This window comes from Phalangium opilio, unplaced genomic scaffold (genome assembly GCF_054372755.1).
Source record: "Phalangium opilio isolate 3A_F unplaced genomic scaffold, DU_Popi_V2 ptg000003l_1, whole genome shotgun sequence".
Taxonomy (NCBI): domain Eukaryota; kingdom Metazoa; phylum Arthropoda; class Arachnida; order Opiliones; family Phalangiidae; genus Phalangium; species Phalangium opilio.
The window spans coordinates 7,949,558-7,972,373 of record NW_028324145.1 but is presented as its reverse complement, the minus strand read 5'-3'; the positions used below and the strand labels follow the sequence as shown (position 1 = coordinate 7,972,373).

Below are 22,816 nucleotides of genomic sequence, written 5' to 3'. Positions count from 1 at the left end.
GTTATGCAAAATTAATAAACACTGTCGTGACCCTATTAATGGAGGGAAGGTCTCTGGTACAAATTCGCATTTGAAACGAACGGTATTGAAGCGAATTCAAGAGGGAAATAACATTTTTTCTTTTTTAATACGTTCGGAGCCATCATTTTACACGCGCGCTGCTTGCATGATGGTTTTTTTTTTCCTTCTTTTTAAATGCTAAACTATAACTTAGACAAATAAGATTTTCTTAAGGACTTTTAACAACCGCCAAGAAATTGTTGTATGTGAAGCCACTTATATAATAAAACTAGAAAGTTACAAACGCCTTAAAAGCAGTGACGGGTGCCGTCTCAACCATTGGGACAATTGACCACTTGCCCAGTGGCACCACAAAGATAGTGACACCCATAGGGTCGCCCAAAAGGGTGGTAGGATTTAAGTACAGCGTGATGGTTCTGGGGAAATCAATTTTGAGTCGAAAATGTAACTTCTATCTCCATTTTGTTTGCCCTGAGGGACGCTGTTTTCAAGTTAAGATTGGATGGAGTATTTTACGGATTACCCCTTAAATTTAATAAGTAAGAAACTGAACAGGCAATTATTGCTAATTTAATAAAGGGGTCATCCCTAAAACACTCCAATAATAACTTGTAAACGGTGTCACTTATAGGGCAAAATCGTCATAGAAGTTACAATTTCGACTCCAAAATTATTTCCTAGAACCATCCCACTGTATTCACGGTCCCATACCACCTTTATTTGTAACACGCTGTATATTTATTTAAATATTGGGCCAAGTGCACTTCATTTGACGTGGTCCTATTGAGAACTTCGTTACGTACCTGTAACCGAGCTATCCCTATTTTACCTATAAATTGTCTAAAAGCGATTTGTTCCCCAAATTTGGACTATTACAGAACGATTGACTTAACAGTACAGTCCAATAGTCCGAGCTGGTTGTACTTACACACACATAGCGTTTAAGTAATTAGAAGCAATAAAGGGAAGTTAGGGGAAGGAGAAAAACGAAGGTCCAGCAGGAAGCTAGACTTTACTCGGTCGGTACTTGGTGAGGATTATTATTAAGTATAGCACATAGCAATGCATGGTGCACCCCATCCCTATAGCTTCGTAGTTCTAGGACGGATTCGGCGACGCCACGGATCTGGTAAACAGAAAGAAAAAAAAAGAATGGCCTCCAACAAACCCGCAAAACCTTGCCTTCTTCTCCTTTAAAATCTTTTTATTAAAACGCCCATCTCAAACATTCCACGCTTATTTACGTTTTATTCCTCTCTCTCTCAGTCTCTCTTTAACAGAACCCCATTTCTCTCTCTTTCGCTCTCTAAAAATTGGAACTATATTTCGAAATGACGCTCATTTATTGACTTTTAATTTTATTTTTCTATTAGATAGTTGGGAAACTTGTATAAACAAATGAGCAATTTCTTGAACTAAGCCTAATTTGAAAAAAAAAAAAGAATTAAAATTGAAAAGCACGTGGTGGTAATTCTTTTGGCGCCAAAATTGTAGGATCATATGTTTTCAACGATAGAAGTTTTCGAGCGCGTTATATTCGGTATAAGATTAAATTATTCATGAAAATCGCAAAATATCCGATTAAAATCAATTAAATTAATCGAGAAAAACGCATATATCTGATTAAAATCAATTAAATTAATCAAGAAAAATGCAAATATCCGATTAAAATCAATTAAATTAATGAAGAAAATCGCAAATATCTGATTAAAATCAATGAAATTAATCAAGATAAATGCAAATATCTGATTAAAATCAATTAAATTAATGAAGATGAATGCAAATGTCCGATTGAAATCAATTAAATTAATCAAGAAGAACGTAAATATCCGATTAAAATCTTGACATCTGTTAAACAACGTGTATTTCAACCATTCATACTCAATTCATCCGTGATTCAATCAATATATTGCAGAGCCTTATTTATTTATTTATATTTTTATTGGGTAAATCCAAGGAGCTATTTTTGATACGTCGGTATGGAAACACCTGTTGACAATGAATGTAGCGCCTTTTTCCGAAGTATACCATGCAGGTACACACGTGGGTGTACATTTCTCCCCCCTTCTCCATCTCCTCTCCATCCATCGACCATCGATCCATTAAAGAGAGGGCGATCATTTTCTTTCTTAATAATATTCTATGATTATAATCCCATCTTAATTCTCTTTGTTTTTCTCCCTCATGATAACATAAAGCCAGTCCCAAAAAGTATACGCCGATAAAACACGTGAATTACAGTTAAATTTACCAATTCCGTATGGGTTCTGGCTAGCAGACGCCTCTACACATGGCAAGGCAGTAGAACGCATTTTTAAAACCAATTAAATCGAAATTACTTTTAAATTAGAGATAATTTATTTTTTAATATTTTCCCGTATAATGTTATGTTGATAGCACCTTTAAATTAAATTAAAATCCCCCTTGTAATTTAACTTTGATTTTAATTATTTGACCTATAAACATTTAAATCGGTTTTCTTTCCATCCGCTCTTATAAGCAAGTAACTATTCCGGGTTTCTTTTCCTGACCCTGATCAAGAAGCGATATCTAGTTTACTAGGGAGAAGGTGTTAATTCGCCACATTTCCAGCTTTATCTCCAGTCCAAACGTAGGTTCGGAGTTAATCCTCGCCTCTAAATTACAACCAGCAGAATCTCATTGGTTCTTGAAAACTCGCGTCAGCGCGACGCGAATGACGAAAATTCCGTATTCTCCGACTGAGGAGAGGCGAAATAGCCCGGCCTCCTTTTACGCCCCCCCCCCTTGTATTTTGAAAGGGGGACTGGGACTATGGCGCGCGAGTACTTAGGCATCTTATACCTTCGCCCTAGTAAATTAGATATCGCTTCTTGCCCTGATACAAATTTTCCAAGAATAGAAACATATTACCGAGTCGATCCAAGAAGAGAGATTAGATGAATCTTATACGCGAAAGGTCGTCTATACACCTTGCAGCTCCTTTCCCAGTTCCCGTTATTTTTGGTTCGGTAAGATTGACCTTTAACCTTATCGAGGTGAAGGTTAACGCGCACCTTTTGTTTACCGAATCTCTCCATCCCAGCGTGAGATGAAATCATCAAGATATCAAATCCCCAAATGTAAAGGTCAATAAGTGAAGGAGGTTAACATATTTGATTAAATTTCTACTCAATTTAAAATAAATATAAGAAAGAGTAAATTTTGAAATTCAATATCTAGGCCTAAAAGGTCATCAGATTACGATCTGTGTTATCGTAGCACCTCCTGGACGGAGTAATTAAAGTAAAAATTGACCTTTGCCATTATAAATTAATTAATTAATACCGATTAATACTCAATACTTGTATCTAATTTTAAGATAAATATGTCAAAAGCTTCTAAGAATATAACCCATATCTAAAAAAAGAAGTCTTTAAAATTGTTTAGGTAGGGGAAAAAATAGGTGAAAAAGTAAGGTAAACATCAGGCAAGTTTTAGGAAAGAGTGGAGGGGGAATGAATTAGAATCTATTCACTTCATCACCACCACAGAGATCAATCAATAATTTAATTGAAAACGTGGTTTTATGTCCTCGTGATAAATTTAACTCCTCGGGGGAAATACAACACGTGACTTTTGAATCCAATACGCGCGCGTTTTGGGATGGATAAAAGCAGACGTTACCATGACAACGGGACGTCGCAAAGTATACTGTATACGATGAAATCTGGAGAAAGGCGCGAAATTAAATTATACCTTTACATAAATCCACGAGAGGAATGAAATTACACATTCATATTTGTATTATAAAGTCAGGCGGGAATTAGAAATAAGAAATAAATAAATAAAAAAATCACGAGCGCACGCGCGAATGTAGTATAATTCATCATTCTCTCATCTCCATAGCAACAAGAGAATAGTTGAAACTACGCGGCCAAGGCTTAAAGAACAAGTAGAGAGAAAATGATCCCGAGAATCGTATCTCTATCTCTCTTTCTCTCCAGAAGGTTCTCTTCTCCTTTAAACGCCTTCGCGTTTACTACGTCACGAACTCGTTTTGTGTGACGTCGAAAATTCTCTCACCTCCTTCTGCCCCTTATATGGCAGATTTCTCTCTCTCTTTCTGTTTCTCACAGTCTCTCTATGCCCAAGTTCGTAGAGTGAAACTAAGAAAACGTGTGGGCGGATGGAGACGCTATAGGGAGATAGGGAGAGGAGAGAAGGGGGGGGATAAATGGCGCGAGATTATGATGGGGAAGAGAATGAGGATGGGTGGTATAAGGAGAGTATAGGAAAGATTCTCAGGCATTCTCCGTTACGCTCACCTTGCGTTACGCTAGGATCGAAACGCGCATGTTTCGTTCAAGAAAAAGGATTTTTCCCCAAAAATCCATAATAATACTACAAAGAACGTCTTTGCGCTCGTCTAGTATACCGAATTGGACTGGATTGTAGGCATATACTTTGAAGAAGTATTATAAATTATTAAATTTGACATAATTTTAGAACAAACCGTTTTACAGAAGAACAAAAGAAATTTAATATTATTATTAATATTTAATAAATAAATATATTTTAAATAAATAATATTTTGGCCTATTCTAGACGGTGAAATTTAGTGTTTATATATTTAAAAAAAAACACCTGAAATTTAACATAAAAAATAAGTAAAATTATGTATTTGAAAAACACCTGAAACAAAATATAAAAAAATAACTAAAATTATATTTTTAAAAAACTACTGAAACCTAACATAAAAAATAACTAAAATTAATTCTGTTAATTACTTAATTAACCTTCGGTATTATTTCCATTAAAAATTATAACAATTATTATTAATTCTTTTCGAGTCTGTTTTAAAGTAGACAAAACAATAACCATATATCGTAATAGGAGATTACACATGTTTGAAAAAACAATAAAAAAAATAAAAAACGGAAACATTTCATTGCCTCGCTTATTACGTCGATGGAGTCTAGTCATGTACCGGCATAATTTTAAACCCAAAACAAAATACCAAAGTTATATTACGAAACTGATAAAAAAAACAAGGTTATAATTGTATAACAAAACGCTCTAGCTCGGCTTCCATCAAAAGAGTAACGTTTCAAATACGTAATCTCTAGGATAACAAGGTGGGGATTAAACAACTTCTGGCGGAAGCCTCAAAAAATCACACATCGGAGGAGTGGCTTTATATATATATATATATTTAATCTATTTTTATCAACCCGTCATACATATCTCCCCTCTCTCTGATATCAAAAATATCTCTCTCTGTTACGTCACCCTTGAAAAAAAAATATTACCCCCACAATGGCGGTGATGGGGCGGAGTTCCTAACAGTATTCAACCCTTTTTCTTGGCAAAGTAACCAACCACTCAGACGTTTTGAAATTCGAAGGTGGTGTCTTGAGGGGTTTTAAAAAGATATATACAAGCGAAAGTTGTCTATGATACACTTTTCTCAGTCTAAAAGCTATACTTGAAGAAAAAACACACTACATTCTCACAGAAGTTAGATTCCACCCCCAAAATAAAAATAAACCCCTCCCTTTTCTTCTGACACTTCAAAACAATTTTTTCGGGGCCACCATCCGGGTAGTATAATAACACTGACTATGGATAAGAGTGAACTGGGAGGACTGACAGAGACTGGGACACGAGAAAAAAGTATAACCGGCAGTAATGTTACAGTTATAGTATAGGAATAAAAACACGGCGGCGGAGTGTTATTATTATTAGAGTTATTACGAAGAAAAGTCGCGTAATCATACAAGATATAACAGCATTCCCTTATCTTGTATTTTTTTTCCCTTCTTTTCTCGTTTCTCTACTCTACTCTCCTCTCTCTCTCCTCTCATCCCTTCGTCGACGATTTCGCGTACGTCACGTTGACGTCAAGGTTTACTCGCGTCTCGGATCGTTCTCGGATTGGTCGATTCCTTGTTCCGGTTCTCCATATATGGAAAGAGGCGCTGTCCTTCTCTACTTCATTCATGCCTCGGTAGCGCCTCCCTCCCCGTACAACCGCTGCGTCCCCTTCGTCTTTTACAAACCGCGCTTATAAAGGGAGGTTAGTCTAACGCGGGAATTCTTTCGAAGATCGTAAGGGCGAGAGTGAAAACGGGTATTTTCTCGCGCGCGCTATACTCCTTTTTCCGCGCGCGGAATTTTCGTGGCTTTTTTAGCTCGGCCTTTTGACGAAAGAAAAACCTTTTTTTCTCTTCTCAAACAAACAAACAAACCAACCCCCCTCCTCGGTGTTTTGACTTCGCCTACTTAATAACGTAACCCCGAAAAATTAAAATACACGCCCCTATCCGACACTCGGTCGGGACTTCGCGGCATATAGACATTGGAGCCAACCTTGCTCTAGAAAAATCAGTTTCTCCTTGGTGGAGCTAGGCGCGAAGAGCGAAAGCGACTTTTCTCTATCCGCATCCATCCACAGCATCATCCCTCGTTGGGATTTAAAGAGAGTAGGCAGCAGCGGGCGGGCGAGAGGTTGTAGTTGTAGGATCAGATAGACGGAAGACAGCAGCCTAACAGCTGATCGCCTCGAAAGAGTCGACGCTCCTTTACTAAACTCTAAAACTTATCATTACATCGCGGTGATGTTATTATCGTCGTCGTGTCTAAACGTAACTTTGATAACTTTGTTGACAATTACTTAAGAAATGTAAGCGTTCGGACTCGGATCAAGTTTTAAATAAACAGCGACAGAAAATGAACAGCTGTTGGAATATTTTCATCCTCGAAGAAAAGAATTAAGAAAAAAGTGGCGAAACTCCGAGGACGTTGCGGCAATTTGACAAAATTGAAGAAATCGTATTCCGCGTTGACTTGGAAGCGGGAGGGAATCTCGAGTGCCAGTACGTTAGGCCTAAGTGGACGGATCCCTTACCAACAGTCAAACTGGGCGAGTTCGCCATTCGAGCGTTGGACAAGTCCTCTCCTTGGACGACGTCTCTGGCGCTCTCCTTCGCCAAGATATCGGACTTTCGACGTTCTCCTTTCCTGCCGGACGACCTCAACAAACCGGACATAATGATTATGGACGGCTTGGACGCGTTGTCTCAGGTGGCGTCCCTGACCGGCGGGGGAGTCGTCGACGACCAACAGTTCAGCATCAGCTTCGACACTTTCAAACCGCCCTTGGTGGTCGGGGCCCACGTCGAAGACATTGGCGATCACCGGATGACGCCGGACGGTTCCGTCCGAGGAGCCGAAGAACACGAAGAAGCTTCCTTGAGTCGCGGTTCTCTCAGCGATCGCGTCAGGAACCCCAGCGGGGTTCCCAGTGAAGCCGGAAGTTCCGGTCCTCCTAGTCTAGCCGCCGCTGTGGCCGCGGTCGCGGCAGCCAACGCGGCAAACAACGCTTCCGGCGAAGAAGGCGGCGATGACACTTTAAATACTCCAGTCTCCACCAGTGGAGATGTTAATTCCTTCTTCGGGACGGAGGCTTCCATGCCTTGCGTCGAACCCGTTCCCATTACCGGTAAGCCAAACAATTACTTGCCTAATACAAAACTATACACGTCATCGTCAGACGGTCAATTTGTTATCGAATTTAATTAATAGATATATTAATGGCAAAAAAACTCTTATACTTAAATGACAGTTGGTCTATGAAACCCTACACTTCAAAATATATAAACACCCAAAACAAATATCAATAGAACGCGGCGGAATTTGAATCTATGATACAAAATTATAATATTCGTAGCGAGGCTCTACGAAAGGGGAAAACCAGTATTGGGTAATCGGGCGCAATGTCGATGATTATCTCGGGGTTCGTAGTTTCCTATCTTAGCCAATTAATCATTGGAGGGCGCGCGAAAAAGCAGCCAGCGAGCGAGCGAGCGAGAGAGAGAGAGAGAGTATACTTGGCTATACCTAAATGTAATGGCATTTCTATACACGCCGGAATTTCGTGACGTAAGACCTTCCTTCACTTAACAGTTTGTTTGGCTGTATACGAAGTACTTATATACGTTCGAAGCCGCACTCAAATTCTTTATTTTTTTTTTTTTCAATTCTCGGAGATTTTTCACTCTCTTTTTAGAAGTTCGCGGTAAAAATCTTTTATATTCTTTTTCAATGATGACGTCACTGTAGAAAATCGAGCTAAAAATGGTTGGCGGTCGATAGCGTTCGCTGGTGGCTCAATCTGTAGCCAGTAATAGCGGCGAAAAACCACCACCACCACCATCGCGTTTTTCGAGCAAAAATGCAGACAGGTGGCTCGAAAACCTGACTATGTCACGATTCAGTCTGTTAAAAACATTTTACCTACAGAACTGGCAACCGTATATTATTAATACGTCCTTTATAATACAGTCAAAACTATAGAGATGCCATTACACCAATCTCCCCGAATTCTAATTCAGTGTACAGATGTTTGTTATACATATAAAAATACGAATGTTTGAGCTTTTACGTAATATACCTCTTCTGATAGTAATTTACAATTTAATTACGGTTATTATTAAATTTGTTTAGATTTATAAATTCGTATATTATTTATTAAGAAAGATGTTGGGCAGGTGAAACAGTTCTACAGGGGCTCATAGAGATAACCTTAAAGATTGTGCCCCTATTTGTTGGCTTTCCCGCTATCACCCATGTTCGACGGTTAAAATACTAGTCGTAAAATTTGAAATTAAATTAAAACATTAAATTTAACCGTAAAAATTAAGTAATACGATATTGAGTTTTAATATTAAATCCCAAAAAAATTAAAATAAGAAAAATAAATAGGCCTAAAATAACTACGAAATTCCAGGAGTTAGGAATTGTAACAACAATTTACTGTTATATGATATTGGGAAAAAGAAGCTATTTTTAACCTAGAAAAAATAAATATTCGAAGGGTGGTTTTATTAAATTCCTACTGATTGATTCTATATATAAAAAAATTCATCACGTTTGACGTAATAGAAGGCCAAACGTGTCACGTGACATCTTTCGCGAACGTTTTTAACACGCGGAACAAACAAATTCTCTGAACTCGTTCTATTCCTAGGCTGTTTACGAAAAAAAAGGCCAATAGCAAATAAAAGACCTAATGTCCAAAAATAAACCTGCGGAGAAGGCTTGAGAATAAATTCAATTTTGACCCGAGTATCGAACACTATAGAGAGCTAACAACTGGCTAGGGGAAGAGATAGTCTGACGTCACGCAGCCCCTCTCTGGTTGGCATTTTTGCGCGTAGAATACTGTTTCCAACCGTTAGGGGGATGAAACCCCAGTAAGAGATAGAAGGGTGTGACGTTTCAGGGTCAGAACTGTTAGCTCCCTATTAAAATGTGTTATCAAATACAAAGTGTCTAATAATAATATCTAATATAGGCCTAAATCGTTTTGTTCACGAATCGGAATTAAATTCAGTATTCAAGTGAATGTCAAATTAAATTCAGTATTCAAGTGAATGTCAAATTAAATTCAGTATTCAAGTGAATGTCAAATTAAATTCAGTATTCAAGTGAATGTCAAATTAAATTCAGTATTCAAGTGAATGTCAAATTAAATTCAGTATTCAAGTGAATGTCAAATTAAATTCAGTATTCAAGTGAATGTCAAATTAAATTCAGTATTCAAGTGAATGTCAAATTAAATTCAGTATTCAAGTGAATGTCAAATTAAATTCACAGACGTTTCGGACACACACGGAGCACGCGTTCGGTAGCCCTTTTCTTTTTTATCTATCTTTTTCACTTAACTAAAGCCCGCGTGACGTAACACGGTTCCCTTCTTACGTCAATGAATTACGTCACGAAAATAGACGGTCCTTATTGGGTAATAGACATTATACTCTAAATATACAAGTTTTTGATCGATATTAACGAGAAGCTTTTCAGCTTTTATGTATAAAAGAGAGTGAGAGAGAGAGAATTTTAGACTAATGGAGGAGAGAGAGAGAGAGAAGAGAGAGAGAGAGAGAGAGAGGAGGAGGAGGAAGAGGATTTTGGTTGCTATGGAAACCACTAAGTCCAGGATGGATTTTACAGCATAGACATTATGAAAAATCTCTGCACTTTTGTTTTGGTTTTTTTAGACGAAGAGGGTATCAAAAAGTAACTATAAAGAGCCAATTAATGGTCTTTTGGAGGAGTTATGCTGAATAATAGAAGCATGTGCTAAAATTAGACAATAATTTATCTTGTCTAATGTCAGAAAACGTGGCTATATAAGTCTTACAAGAATGATGCGGGTTTATCTCTTTCTAATTCTAATTTTCTAATTCTAATTCTAAATTTATGTAAATTATTCCCCAATTCTTCTTCTCTGTAGGCATTTTTGAATTATTGGGTATAAATGGGGGGGTTTTTTTTAAGAAAAATAATAAATTCGATTAAAAAGTGGGACAAATATTAATATCGATTTTTGGTAGAAAAATATAATTTTTTTTAAGCCTAAAAAATTAAAGTATTGTTGAAATGGAAAACCATATTTTTACGATATAAAAAAATATTATTATAAATCTAATAAACTAAGGAGTAAAAAAATTTAAAAGAAAATCAATTCTTAAACCTATACTTTATTTTTGTAACCATCTGTATATATATACTTTACACCATTCCAATCCATCGTGAAAACTTATATAAGAAGCCTCCCTTAACCTTTGACCTCAGTATCGTAAAATTTAATCCGAGAAATACCACGTCACGTGATAAAACTTAACGAAGTAATATTCTTTTCTCCCTCAGAGGGGTGTCTGTCAGTTTTTGAAAAATATAGGTATATAGCCAAAACGAACTGCTTATTTTCAGAAGTATAGGCCTACTATAGTTACGTATGTTAAAAATTGGCCCCGCGGTAACCCTATAGCATAAGTTCATAAGATATGTTCCATAAGTTTGTCACTGGTTACAAATTGGAGCTTGTCATGAAGTTGTTGCCCAAATGTAGCTGTCCGCTACAAAGTGAATGAGGTAGGTCATAGATTCGAGGTAAAGCGACGCATGGTGAGGCGCTGTCAAAGGCTTAGTAATGCAGACTAAATAGGACCTAGATGGAAGTCCTGCAAAATTAACCACCGAGTGTAGTCATGCAATTCTTGCTTGTCGTTCTCGAACTAGTTATCTCGAGCTGTAAGTCTCTATCTAGCATTAGTATATAGGTAGTGTCAAACTTATGGAACATATCTTATAAACTTATGTCTATAGTTAAAATCTATGGTGGCGGTTTTAATATCTGGGTGAAAGAAAAATGACGAAGAAAACTCGATCGGTTAAGAGAAAAGTCGGTGGAAATAAATTATAAATTACACCATTTCATAAATTCTTATAAAAGAGGTTTTTTTTATTATTATTATTTCTTATTACCCTTACCCGGCATCCTTTGCTACTTCTGTATTTGCAAAATAGGAGGAGGGGAGGGGGGAGAAGAAAGAAGAAGAAAACAGCAATTGAGAAATGAAAAAGAAATAAATATCAAAAACAGAAACGCCGAGGTCACTGGCGGCAATGCATGGCGCGGATTCCCAACATCTGTTTTCTATACGTTCCTTTCAAAGAATTTTTAGACAAGTCTTGCTAGTTCTCGTTAGAAAATGTCTCTCCTTACATTCATTTAGCGGCAGATACTTCTCAGTTAATATTAAAAGGGACGGTGAAATATTCAATTCAGTTGTATTTAGTTGTAATTTTGTAAAACAGGGTTCGGATGAAATTTTTATATTGAAAAATCCCTGGCTTTTAAAGCTTATCCCTGACTAAATTTTGCCAATATCCCTGGGACCATTTTAAGGTGTTAACCAGAGTCCACTTCATAATTACACCTGATGGACTATATTTAGCATTGCTCGAAGCAATCATGGTTTGATATACCAAACGAAATCCCAGACCTATCCCTAGCTTTTTAGGAATAAAACTTTAAATCCCTGACTTATCCAGGATCCGTACGAACCCTGTAAAAAAACTAGAGTAATTTTGAAACATAAACAAAACTGAAGGCTGAAAGATTTAAACTATTTTGCGAAGTATTTTCCTGCAAATTATTGGCCTTTTTGTGGAATTAAAAATCTCAATAAAAGCAATTGTTTAGACCTGGAAAGTCATTAATGTGAAATAAACAATAATATCAATTAAATTATGTTTAAAACAATAATTAAGTATTATTTTACGACCTTGAATATTACACCATGCCATTAGATTAACAAATGAGAAAAGAACGAACCCAGCCAGATCACACCCGAATAGGACATTCAACGTCTTACCAAAAAGCAAACCAAAACATGACCCATTTCAATTTGAAACATCTCTAAAAAAAATGTAAACATTTATCGCGTTCCACCAACCCTTTAAACCACCCATAGAATACTCAATCCTGAGTCATTTCATCTTGCTTGAAATTTAATTTACAAAAAAAAAAAAAAAAAAAAATAGAGAAACCTACGCTTAAAATTAAAACGTTTAATACAATGTTTCCTTAACGTCTGTAGTTATCATGATCGCTCGGTAATACTAACGTAAAACTCGAAGGTAAACTACACGGTACAACGACTCTCTTTAACACGTGGGTCGGAACAGAACAGCCAACTAAAAAGGCGCGAAATTGCGTAACATATCCAAGAGCAAAAGTGTGGGAGAGTAGGGGTATCGAAAGAGAGAAAAAAATCTTCCCGAAAGAGAGAAGAGCATCATCACCACCACCACTACACATGCTCGCTCTTTTGAAAAGTATAAAAAAAAGAAAAACCCCAAACTTTTTCTCGGTTCCCAAACCTAGGCCTAGTATATCGTTGACTGTAACATCAACAAATGGTTTCGCCATCAAAAATGTTTTTGGCAGACTTTGACTTTTGGCGGTGGCCCTGAGTCTTGACTCACCCCCGAAGCTCTTAATAGAACGGCTGGCTCACCAATTCCCCCTCCTTCCCTCACTCTCCAGCTCTCTCTTTATCCTCCTTGATGGTGCGATCAAAAATTGTAACAATCGAGGAGCACTGATTCGAACGGATTTTTTCCTTATGGGAACTCTGTTTTCTCAGACCACTTAGAACTTACTAATTTTGCACGAGGTTTCACGCGCCTAAATTGGCCTCTAAAACCTTTTCTTTCTTTTTATTATTAAGTTTAAGTTTAAATATAGATAAAAATTTAAGAGGGATCAATAAGATGTAATTGTTCCAATTTTGCCCAGCATGTGATGTATGTGGGAATATACATGAAAATATATATTATAGAGCTTTGTGGAATTGATAGAAAGAGAACTGCAAGTGTTTTCATTATAAATCGTGCCCAATAACACTCCTTTTCAACACTGTACATTTCTAATACACAGGGTGTTTCTGATAAATCTACCATAAATTAAGGGGGATGTTCTTTGGGAAATCGATTTTGAGTCGAAAATATAACTCCTGATATATGACATTTTGCAGTCCGGGTCACTTTTTCAAGTAAAGATTGGAGTATTTTACGGATAACCCCTTAATTAAAGTTCATTAAGAAACTGAAAGACAATGATTGCCAATTAAATTTAAGGGATCATCCTTAAAATACTCTTTACAATCTTAACTCGAAAACAGTGTTCCTTGTGGCAAAATGGAGATAGAAGTTATCACATTTTCGATTCAAAAGCGATTTCCCAAAGAACATTCCCCTTAATCTTATGCCAGGCTTATCAGAAACACCCTACATAGTTTGAAAACATCTACTGCACCAAAAGTTTATTAAGTATCGCGTTAAGAAAAGAATACACTACTATATAAATGCACCAAAATAAGGTGGGCGAACCTTCCCCCATTAAAATACTCTAAATCAGATTTTTCAAGTTAAACCGAGCGTGATAGTCGATAATTTTGGGCATTTATCACAATCACAGACATGAAGTAAAACGACCTAACAGCGAACGAACCTTCGTAGTATATTTGTTGCGTCTGGAGTCTCGCGTTAAAAATGTTTACACGGAAATGCAAACGTTTTTCGTACGGTAGACTAGACTATACTCAGTCACTCGCTGCAGCCGTAGACATTAAAATATTTTAAATATACCTATGAAAGTACCATTTTTAATATTAAAAAAAGGAGAATAAGGGAAAGGTGTTTGGAAATACCGTCATTTGAATGGCTTATGATAATGAAAATTCGTCTAAACTCTATAGCCAACTATAACATACGTTCTGGGGAATACCTGTTATAGACATCTTTTGTGTCTGGAATATTGTTTTTAATGAAAGTTGAACACACTTTTAGCGAAACTTCTATTAGAGAGAGTCGAGACCAGACTAGAAAAAAAGGGGTAAACACACTCAATTTACCCGCGAGTGGGGTTAAGGTTAGTTGGTTCGAAATGGTAGCCTATAGTTTAGTAGACTAGACTAGACTAAACTAGTACTCGGGAGCAATCGTAACAAGATGTATTCGCTTCGAATGGAAAAGTAAGAGTTTTACGACGCTATCATTTCTTGGAGGGGCGCGTGCGTCGTTGAATCGTTGATTTGACGCGTAAACAAGCGCAAAGTCATTGGCGTTAAATTTCCGCGCGTATAAAATAAATCGCGTGGCGCTTGGACTGGTCTTGGGCGATTAACGCCTCCTCCCTCGGAAACAGGAGATAATAAGGGGTCGCCGACAACGCTCGATTCATAGAATGGATGTGGCGCTTCTATCCCCCCTTTCTTTCGTATTTCTTCTGATGGTTCTTAACTTCCGAGCACGGCGGGTCGTTCGGCAATAACGATGGCGTAGGTAGCGAAGTTTGCTCGATTAACGCGGCGGTGGCTGGGTATACCTGGAGGGGTTAAAGTGGCGCGTAGGAGGATAGGGCTGAGAGTATTGGCGCTCGGAAATAGGGCTTCTCCATTGGCGGACCGGCTTCGTGACGGAGCCGTCGGTAGGAGGAGAACCGTAGCTCGGTGGTACCCGATGTCGTCACCGTCTTCCCACGCCACTTAGTCCCCCTCGAGCGCGAATCGACGGTGATAACCGAGAACGATCTCAAAGAGAGAGGGCGAAACCCCGTTTAGTTTTTTTTCCGCGACCCGCGTGTCTTAGACCCCTTTCTCGCTCGAAAAGAGCGAAGGGAGCCTTCAAATACCTCTTTTCGCCGAGGCGTAAGACGAGAGGGGGCGGCGGGCCACTGGCCTTCCATCCAACCATCAAGGTTTCTCTCGTAACTCCCGAGAGATTCTCGCAGACCCGGCGACGTCCGGACTCTTCGTGGTGCGTCTCCGTCTTCCACCGTTTACCACTCCGTCCATCCATCCATGGCCTACGCCAAGCGTCAACCTATAGAAATTACCGCGGACTCATCCTCGTCGAAAGAAGGAGAGATACCGATGCCGCCTTAGGGTCTCTGATGGACAAATGGATCCGAAAAAACACCAATACTGCCTTATTCCTCCTGAAATTACCATTACCGCGACGAGGCCTTAATACACGTTTACTTTCTTCAACAAGCATCGTAGCGCGGTTTGTTGTCGCGCCTTTTTTATCAACTAACATAAGCGAACCGAGTAGCGGCGAACGTAATAGTTTGTAAATTGCGTGGGTCGAACGTTTGAAACGTAAAACCCTTTAGTTTGCAACGCCGTCGCGTACCGAAAAGAATACGCCGCGTAGTCCTCGCAAATGAGACGAACGTCGTCGACTTTGACGCCCGCGAGCAATTCCGGGCTTCCACCATCGCGAAATCTAAGCTTCGAGAATAGTTTCGATTTCCGGAAAATATGAGAGAGTCCACTCTCGGCAACCACGGATCGAGTAATCGTCATTGGTGGCCTCCTACGCCTTCACCGGGTCCTCTCATGGTCGGTCCGAGATACGTTGAACCACACAGAGTTCGTCCGCAATATTATCACCATGGTTCTTCGCACCATCATCATTACCATCATCAAAACTCGGTAGTTTCACCTCCTTTCATACCCATGGCTCCTTTGTGGGGAAGTCATTCCGGACATTCTCTCGTCGCTTCGCCGGTGGCTCCGGCCTTCATCTGGTCAAATTCCAACGGTGAGATTGAAATGATGAAAATATACTCCGGATAAGTCCGAGAATTCTTAAGAAAAGTCTAAGCCTTTTAAGGGTGATATAACGTTATTCAATCTACCTTGCGCAAGGTAAAGTAGGTATATCATAATTTGCCTGGAACGTTTCTACTCGTACGAGGCTTTGTTAACGGTATAATGTTCCTACGTGGGTGAAGCGAACCAAACAAAACGATCAACGTGACATGTTGAAGAAAAATGAGTGACGCTCGCTCGTACAACACGCGTCATAACGCGCACGATTCATTCGCCCACGGGTAAATTTTAAGTTAATCGGCGAAGACGATCCGGATGAACTACAAGTGGAAACGGGCCACAAAATACGGAAGTCCCCCCGTTTTAAGAGGACGAAATGAAAGGGTGACACCCACGTGATACTAATAAAGGACGGGAGTAGTGGGTCGCGATGGGGCGATATCTGATTGTTCCCTCTTTTCGAGTCATAGGAGGAGGGAACGGCCTTGCTGGTCTCGACTACCTACACCCTCGACGCCCTTGAACCCCCAGTTTATGACACCACTCCTACTTGATTCCCCTTTAGATTTTACAACTTTCCATTACATAATTTATAACGGAGTGTGGCTCTTGATTATTATTATTATTCAATTGTTTTTACTAACGTTTAGCTTTTTTCTCTCTTTCATTTTAGCCGAGGCTTCGTTACCGGTTCACCTACAACAGCAACAACAGCAAGCGGGAACCCAGACCGGGGTTGAAGAAGACGACAAGACAGCCACTATGTTCCCGTCGCCTTCGTCAACCCCCAACGCCCCGACGTCCGATCAACAACACCAACATGGCGGAGAGTCGTCCTCACCGTCCCCCTTGGACCACCATCGAATCAGTTACCGAGGAACATTCACCACTTCCGCTACTCCAGTTACTTCCGGATCTCCAGTTTCCATGGGACCTGGAGCCAGCGCCATGGGAGGCGGGGGAACGCAAGGTGGTGGTTCAGTTTCGGGAGCTTCCTCGCCAAGTTCCTGGTTTTGCCATCACCATAATCAGGATAAAAATCCCGTTCTGACTCCGCTCATCAACATCTTCGGAACGGCGACAGTCACGACCTTGGCCGCGGCGGCGGCTCAACATTTTTCCTCCCCTAGTCCCGTGACTCAACAGTCGTTCGACCCCGTACAAGGGGTTTCTTCCAGGAGTTCCGCCTCTTCGGGGCATGGTCAACACTTGCAGCAAGAATCATCTGGACAGACCTTCGTAACTCTGGGCAGCCCTCAACAAATGCAACAACAGCACCAGCAGCAGCAGCAGCAACAACAACAAATTCACCATCAACAACAGCTTCAGTTGCAGCAAGATATTTCCCAGTTTACGTCAGCCCCTTTCGAACTGACAAATTATCCGCTCAAGCAACCCCCGGTCTATAGCAGCTGCGCGAGCGTCAGCGCTCCCAGTATCCAAATTCTTCCCGATTCTTTGGTTTCCTCTGGTCTTCAAGATGATCTCTCGGCGGCTCTGTACGGAAGAAGTTCGGGTTCTTCCGGCATCCCCAAGCCCTATCAATGGACTACCGCCACTTCCATCGGCGGATTGGACTACGGTGGCGCGTTCGGTGCCGTTCAGCTGGGTGCCGGACCCTCTTCGCCTTCCATGACGGGAGTCGTGACCATGACCAAGCAAGAACCTTCCTCGTCGGGGATGGGCGACGGCGGGGCTTTCATGGGCATGTCGCCTTGCGTCCCTTCACCTCTCCACTCGCAATCTTCCATGTCAATGTCGCAGCAAGTGGCCAGTCATACGGCTCACGTCGAAGAGTTATCTTCGGGCTCGGCTCCGGAGAGAACGGGTAGCGGTTCGACGGAACCGACCGCTTCTTTGGCCGAATACAATCAGGCCACGAGTAAGGGACACGAGATTCTCAGTCAAGCCTATCAGAACAGCCCCGTTCCTTTGAAACTGGTACCCGTGAAACCGCGAAAGTACCCCAACAGACCTAGCAAGACGCCCGTCCACGAGCGACCTTACGCTTGCCCAATCGAGGGTTGCGACCGACGCTTTTCGCGAAGCGACGAACTAACCAGGCACATACGCATCCACACGGGACAAAAACCTTTTCAATGCCGCATTTGTATGCGATCCTTCTCGCGCTCCGACCACCTGACCACCCACATAAGGACGCATACCGGCGAAAAACCCTTTTCGTGCGACTTGTGCGGTCGCAAATTCGCGCGTAGTGACGAGAAAAAGCGACACGCCAAAGTGCACACCAAACAGAAGATGAAGAAGGAAGCAGTCAGGGGTAGCGGCGGTGGTGCGCATCACTCTCATCACTCTCACCATCACCATCATCATCACCCTCCTCCACCACCACCTCCCACCGCGGGAGGAGCCAGTGTCGCCCTACCCATGTAAAAATATAAACTCCTTTTCAAACTCGGTGTCAAATTGATCCTACAATTCCTTCGATACTCTTCGTAAAACAAACTGATAAAATCGATGGATTATCAATTGATAAAAAACTAACTATAAAAAGAGGCGTTAAGAAAACTTATCAAAAGGATGGAGTGGGGCTAAACCCTCGTCTTAACTAAGAAAACCAACCCCCCTCTCCCCCCGGATGTGACAAAACAAAAGGAAGATATTTTAAAGAGATGAAAGTAAAAAAAGAGCGTATTGTTATTTACGGGTTTTAAATCTTACGATTATATAAAAAACAAAACAAATTAACCGATAAAGTAAAAAAGAATAGCGCTTCGGATCTATTTTTCTAGCCATAAATAATTATTTTTAGGTGAGAGAATTTTAAAGTAAAATGAGGATGTTCCGAAAGAATTTGAGAATTTAGAAAAAAAAGAAATAATTTCAATTTCCCAAAAAACAAACAAACAAACCCCCTCATTCCGAAGTAGCTCTAGATTCCAATCAAGAGAATAGATAAATAATTAAAAATAAATAATTAAAATTTTGCCATAGTTAAAAAAAATTAATATCGAGAAGAAAAAAAGTATATTATATAATATAAAAAATAAAGCTCAATTGGTATTTTTTACATCTAATTAGAAGAATCATATATATTAAAAAAACATATTAAATATTTTCGATTATATATCAAGAAAAAGTTTTGAAGTAAAGAAGAAAGATTGAAAGGGAAAAAAAAGTTTTAAATATATCCGTGGATAAAGACGATCCGAGAGAGAGAGAGAGAGAGAAAGAGAGAAAATTAGTGAAAGTGTAATTAATTATATTTTTAATTATGTTAATTTTCCAAGGGTCAAACGCTGGTCGTATTGTACCCATGATAAAAAAGGTTTTAAGGATTTGTTTAAAAGACAATCTATATTATTATTATTATATTAGTTAAAAGAAGTAACGTAGAGTAAACAAAAACAAAGTGTTTTAGCTGTTAAAAAAAATTCTAATCCCGGTTGTAAATAAAGTGTAGTAGATAAATGTTTAAAAAAACCTAAACATAAAAAGCCAACTTTTTATCCCCCCCATCCCTTTTTCCTAAAGCCTAAACTTGTACGCTTTTAACCAAAAAAACAATTATTATTATTAAGTAGGTTTGAATGAATTCTGAGAGATTTATTAAATACTATTGGAATTACTATTAATTTTAAAATTGTTTCAAACCTAAATCGGGAATTCGTTGGTCTTAATAATTGGAGTCACGTGACATACCGGTGAAACTGAAGCACGTGGTAACCATCCCCCCTCTCTCGAAATTATTTAAATCTCTTTGGTAACCCACGTTGGGTCTGTCTCATAGTTATTAGTTTTTGGTTTTAAAAGAAAAATAATGTATATTTTTAATTAACAAAAACGTTTTAAGAGAAAAACCATATTCGCCATTTTTTAAACAAATTGTGGTTTGGTTAGAAAAAAAAATAAACAACAGTGATATATTTTTCTATACTCCTATTAGCTTTTTAAATCCTCCGCGCCTATTATAACTATATTTCCAAAAATATTAATAATTAATATTGTTTCGTGAAATTAAATCTCTAAAAAACTATTATATATAAAAATAAAAAAAATTAAATGAAAAATTTTATTTTAAAAAAATATTTTTTTTAATAAAAAAAAATAAAAAAGCGTGTTTTCTTTTGTGGCGAATCTGCTGGTAGGAGTCGTTTTTATTAATTAATAATTAAAATGATTAATTAAAATATAAAAAAATCTAAGTCAGATTAATGATATTATTAATAAAAAGGGATATATTTTGCCAACCTTTTTTTGTGCCATTTGCCTCAGATTTAAGTAATAAAAAAAAGAATTATGTCAATATGTTTAAAAAAAATAAACCATATTACCAATTAATATTTTTTCATTAAAAAAAAAATCGCGGTTGTTTTTTTTTATTTAAAAAAAATAATAAAGATCTCAGAATTTATAAAAAAAAATGTCTTTTTTTGTCATTTTATAATTAATTAAAAAAAGTAACCGTAGATTAAATTAATATGAAATAGATATTTTTATATATAATTTCATAACCCCCTTGACGCCCCCCTCCCTTTAAAAAAATCCCAGGAGCTAGTCGACTGTAGTTAAAAACCGGTTAAAAGATGCCAAATTATTAAAAAAAAAAATAAATAAATAAACCATAAACAATAACAACCAACCTTCCTTCATTTGTGTGCTTAAAAGTGGCCAATTATTTAATTATATAAAGACGTTAAACTATTTAAAACAACAACTACTTATACCACCCAAAACCCAAATAGCTTCAAAATACATAGTAGAACATAAATTAGAAATTAAAATTGAATTAAATCCTTCCCATAGCAAAATATGAACTAAATCTCAGCAGAATCATAAAAATTCAAAAGAAATTAAAATGCTCGCGAATCACGATAAGGGGATTAATGTGTTAAATCAACGCGAAATCCCTTTTTGCTCAAGTTTGCAAAGTGACTTGATAAATAATTAAAACAAAATTACCAACATTTAAACTAAACAGAACTGATAACCTTTAAAAAAGAAATAAATAAAAATAAACCGAAATAAAAAAGGGTATCAACTATTTTTGTATTTTTATGCGCCGATAAAAAAACCTAGTAGAGAATTTAAAAAAAAAACTATGATAAAAGAAATAAAATAATTCTAAGTCTTTCTCATAATTTTGGTGATATCTTTCATAAAAATATATTATTAAAAAAAAAATGTATTTTTTGTTGCTTTTAACAAAAAACAAACAAACCAACCAAAATCCACTCGTCATAACGTGTTCTTAATCATACATACAATCATTTTAAACAAAAAACAAATCCCCCCATCCACCCCTCAAAACGTTTATGTAAATATTAATTAACCATATAAATTTTGTCTGTGTAAAAAAAAAACGAAAAATGTCTAATGGTCATATTTCTGTTAAAAAAAAAGATCTCTTAAACAAAATCATCACATACTCGTGAAATAAAAACATTAAATGTATGATTAAAAAAAAATTAAATTAATACAGTTATGATTGACAAAAAATAAAATTTAAATATCAAAGATTCAGGTCATGGAAGTTGTGAACCGGTTAAATAAAAAAATATGTATAGTGGTATATATTAAAAATGTTTGGGTTTTGTAAAAAAAAAAATAAGATTTTAAACAACAACCTGTGTCAGAAAGTAAACAAAATTGTATCAAAATATCTCTATTTTCAAAATAATAAAAATAAATAATATTAAAATTAAATTTAAAAACAAATGAAAAATCCGTTCGGTTGAACTTTTAAGAGAGGGAAGATAAAAAAAATCAGTGCCTAATTTCATTGACATTAAACTAAAAAAAATATATATATATATATATTAATTTTTGGGGGATTTAAAACAAACAAACAAACAAAATAAATCCCTTATTATTGTTGTTAGATGTCCATAAACAAAAATAAAAATAAGCTAACCTATACGCACCGATTATTAATTGAAATAATTATATAAATAATTAATAAATCACTCAACAAAAAACAAATATGTATAGTTTGACTTTTAATGCTGAGCATTTAAACTTTATTAAAAGTATATTATGACAGTTGGAATTTATCCTTTTATTATCATTTCCTATCAAATTTATTTCGATTATAGCGGAGTTCATAAAAAAAACCTAAACATTGGGTTCTCACAAGAAGGGATATCTAGTTTGCTAGGGAGAAGGTATGAGATGCCTAAGTATTTGCGCGCCATAGTCCCAGTCCCCCTTTCAAAATACAAGGGGGGGGGGGCCTTAAAGGAGGCCGGGCAATTTCACCTCTCCTCAGTCGGAAAATACGTAATTTTCGTCATTCGTGCGTTTTCAAGAACCAATGAGATGCTGGTTGCAATTTAGAGGCGGGGATTAACTCCGGACCTACTTAACGTTTGGACTGGAGATAAAGCTGGAAATGTGGCGAATTTACACCTTATCCCTAGTAAACTAGATATCACTTCTTGGTTCCCAGTCGGTTGAATAATGGGTAATTACGTAAGTATTTCATCGTAATTTAATACATAGATTTCAAATCTACCCGCACGAGGTCGTTTTTATTGTCTGATCTTAAATGTATAGATAAATAAAGACTGGAAGCGAGCTATTAAGGGAGACCCTCTTCGAAGATGTTGAAACAAAATTTAAAGGTAATATTTTTTTTTTGCTTTCTCGCTATACCTAAGCCCTGTAATTACGTCAAGCCGAAGTGCTGCCGAACAGCGTAAATTTAATTTGTGTACATGTATTTTATAGTTAATTAATTCATTCTACCTCATGCCACTCACGGTGAGTGTGTGAGAGAATAAGTTTAAATAACCCCAAGGTTTTTTATCTTTTCCAAAGAACGAACACCCCTGCTGAAATGAAATTCCATGGGTAATTTAAGAAAACAGTTTCTTGCAGATTAAATGTATGTATATTTCTGT

General features: G+C 37.6%; 1 protein-coding gene across 2 annotated transcripts; it reads left to right on the top strand.

Annotated features, from left to right (window-relative positions):
- Positions 1-6,075: 6,075 nt before the first annotated feature.
- LOC149717530 (uncharacterized) lies at positions 6,076-21,055 on the top strand. Of its 2 annotated transcripts, none has more exons than XM_089839660.1 (2): positions 6,076-7,483; positions 16,627-21,055. In XM_089839660.1, the coding sequence occupies exons 1-2, from the start codon at positions 7,033-7,035 to the stop codon at positions 18,345-18,347; spliced, it is 2,172 nt and encodes a 723-aa protein (XP_089695786.1). In that variant the 5' UTR covers positions 6,076-7,032; the 3' UTR covers positions 18,348-21,055. The 2 variants fall into 2 exon arrangements, with proteins under 2 accessions (XP_089695786.1, XP_089695793.1); XM_089839667.1 differs by lacking the exon at positions 6,076-7,483 and adding an exon at positions 10,489-15,942.
- The last annotated feature ends 1,761 nt before the right edge of the window (positions 21,056-22,816 follow it).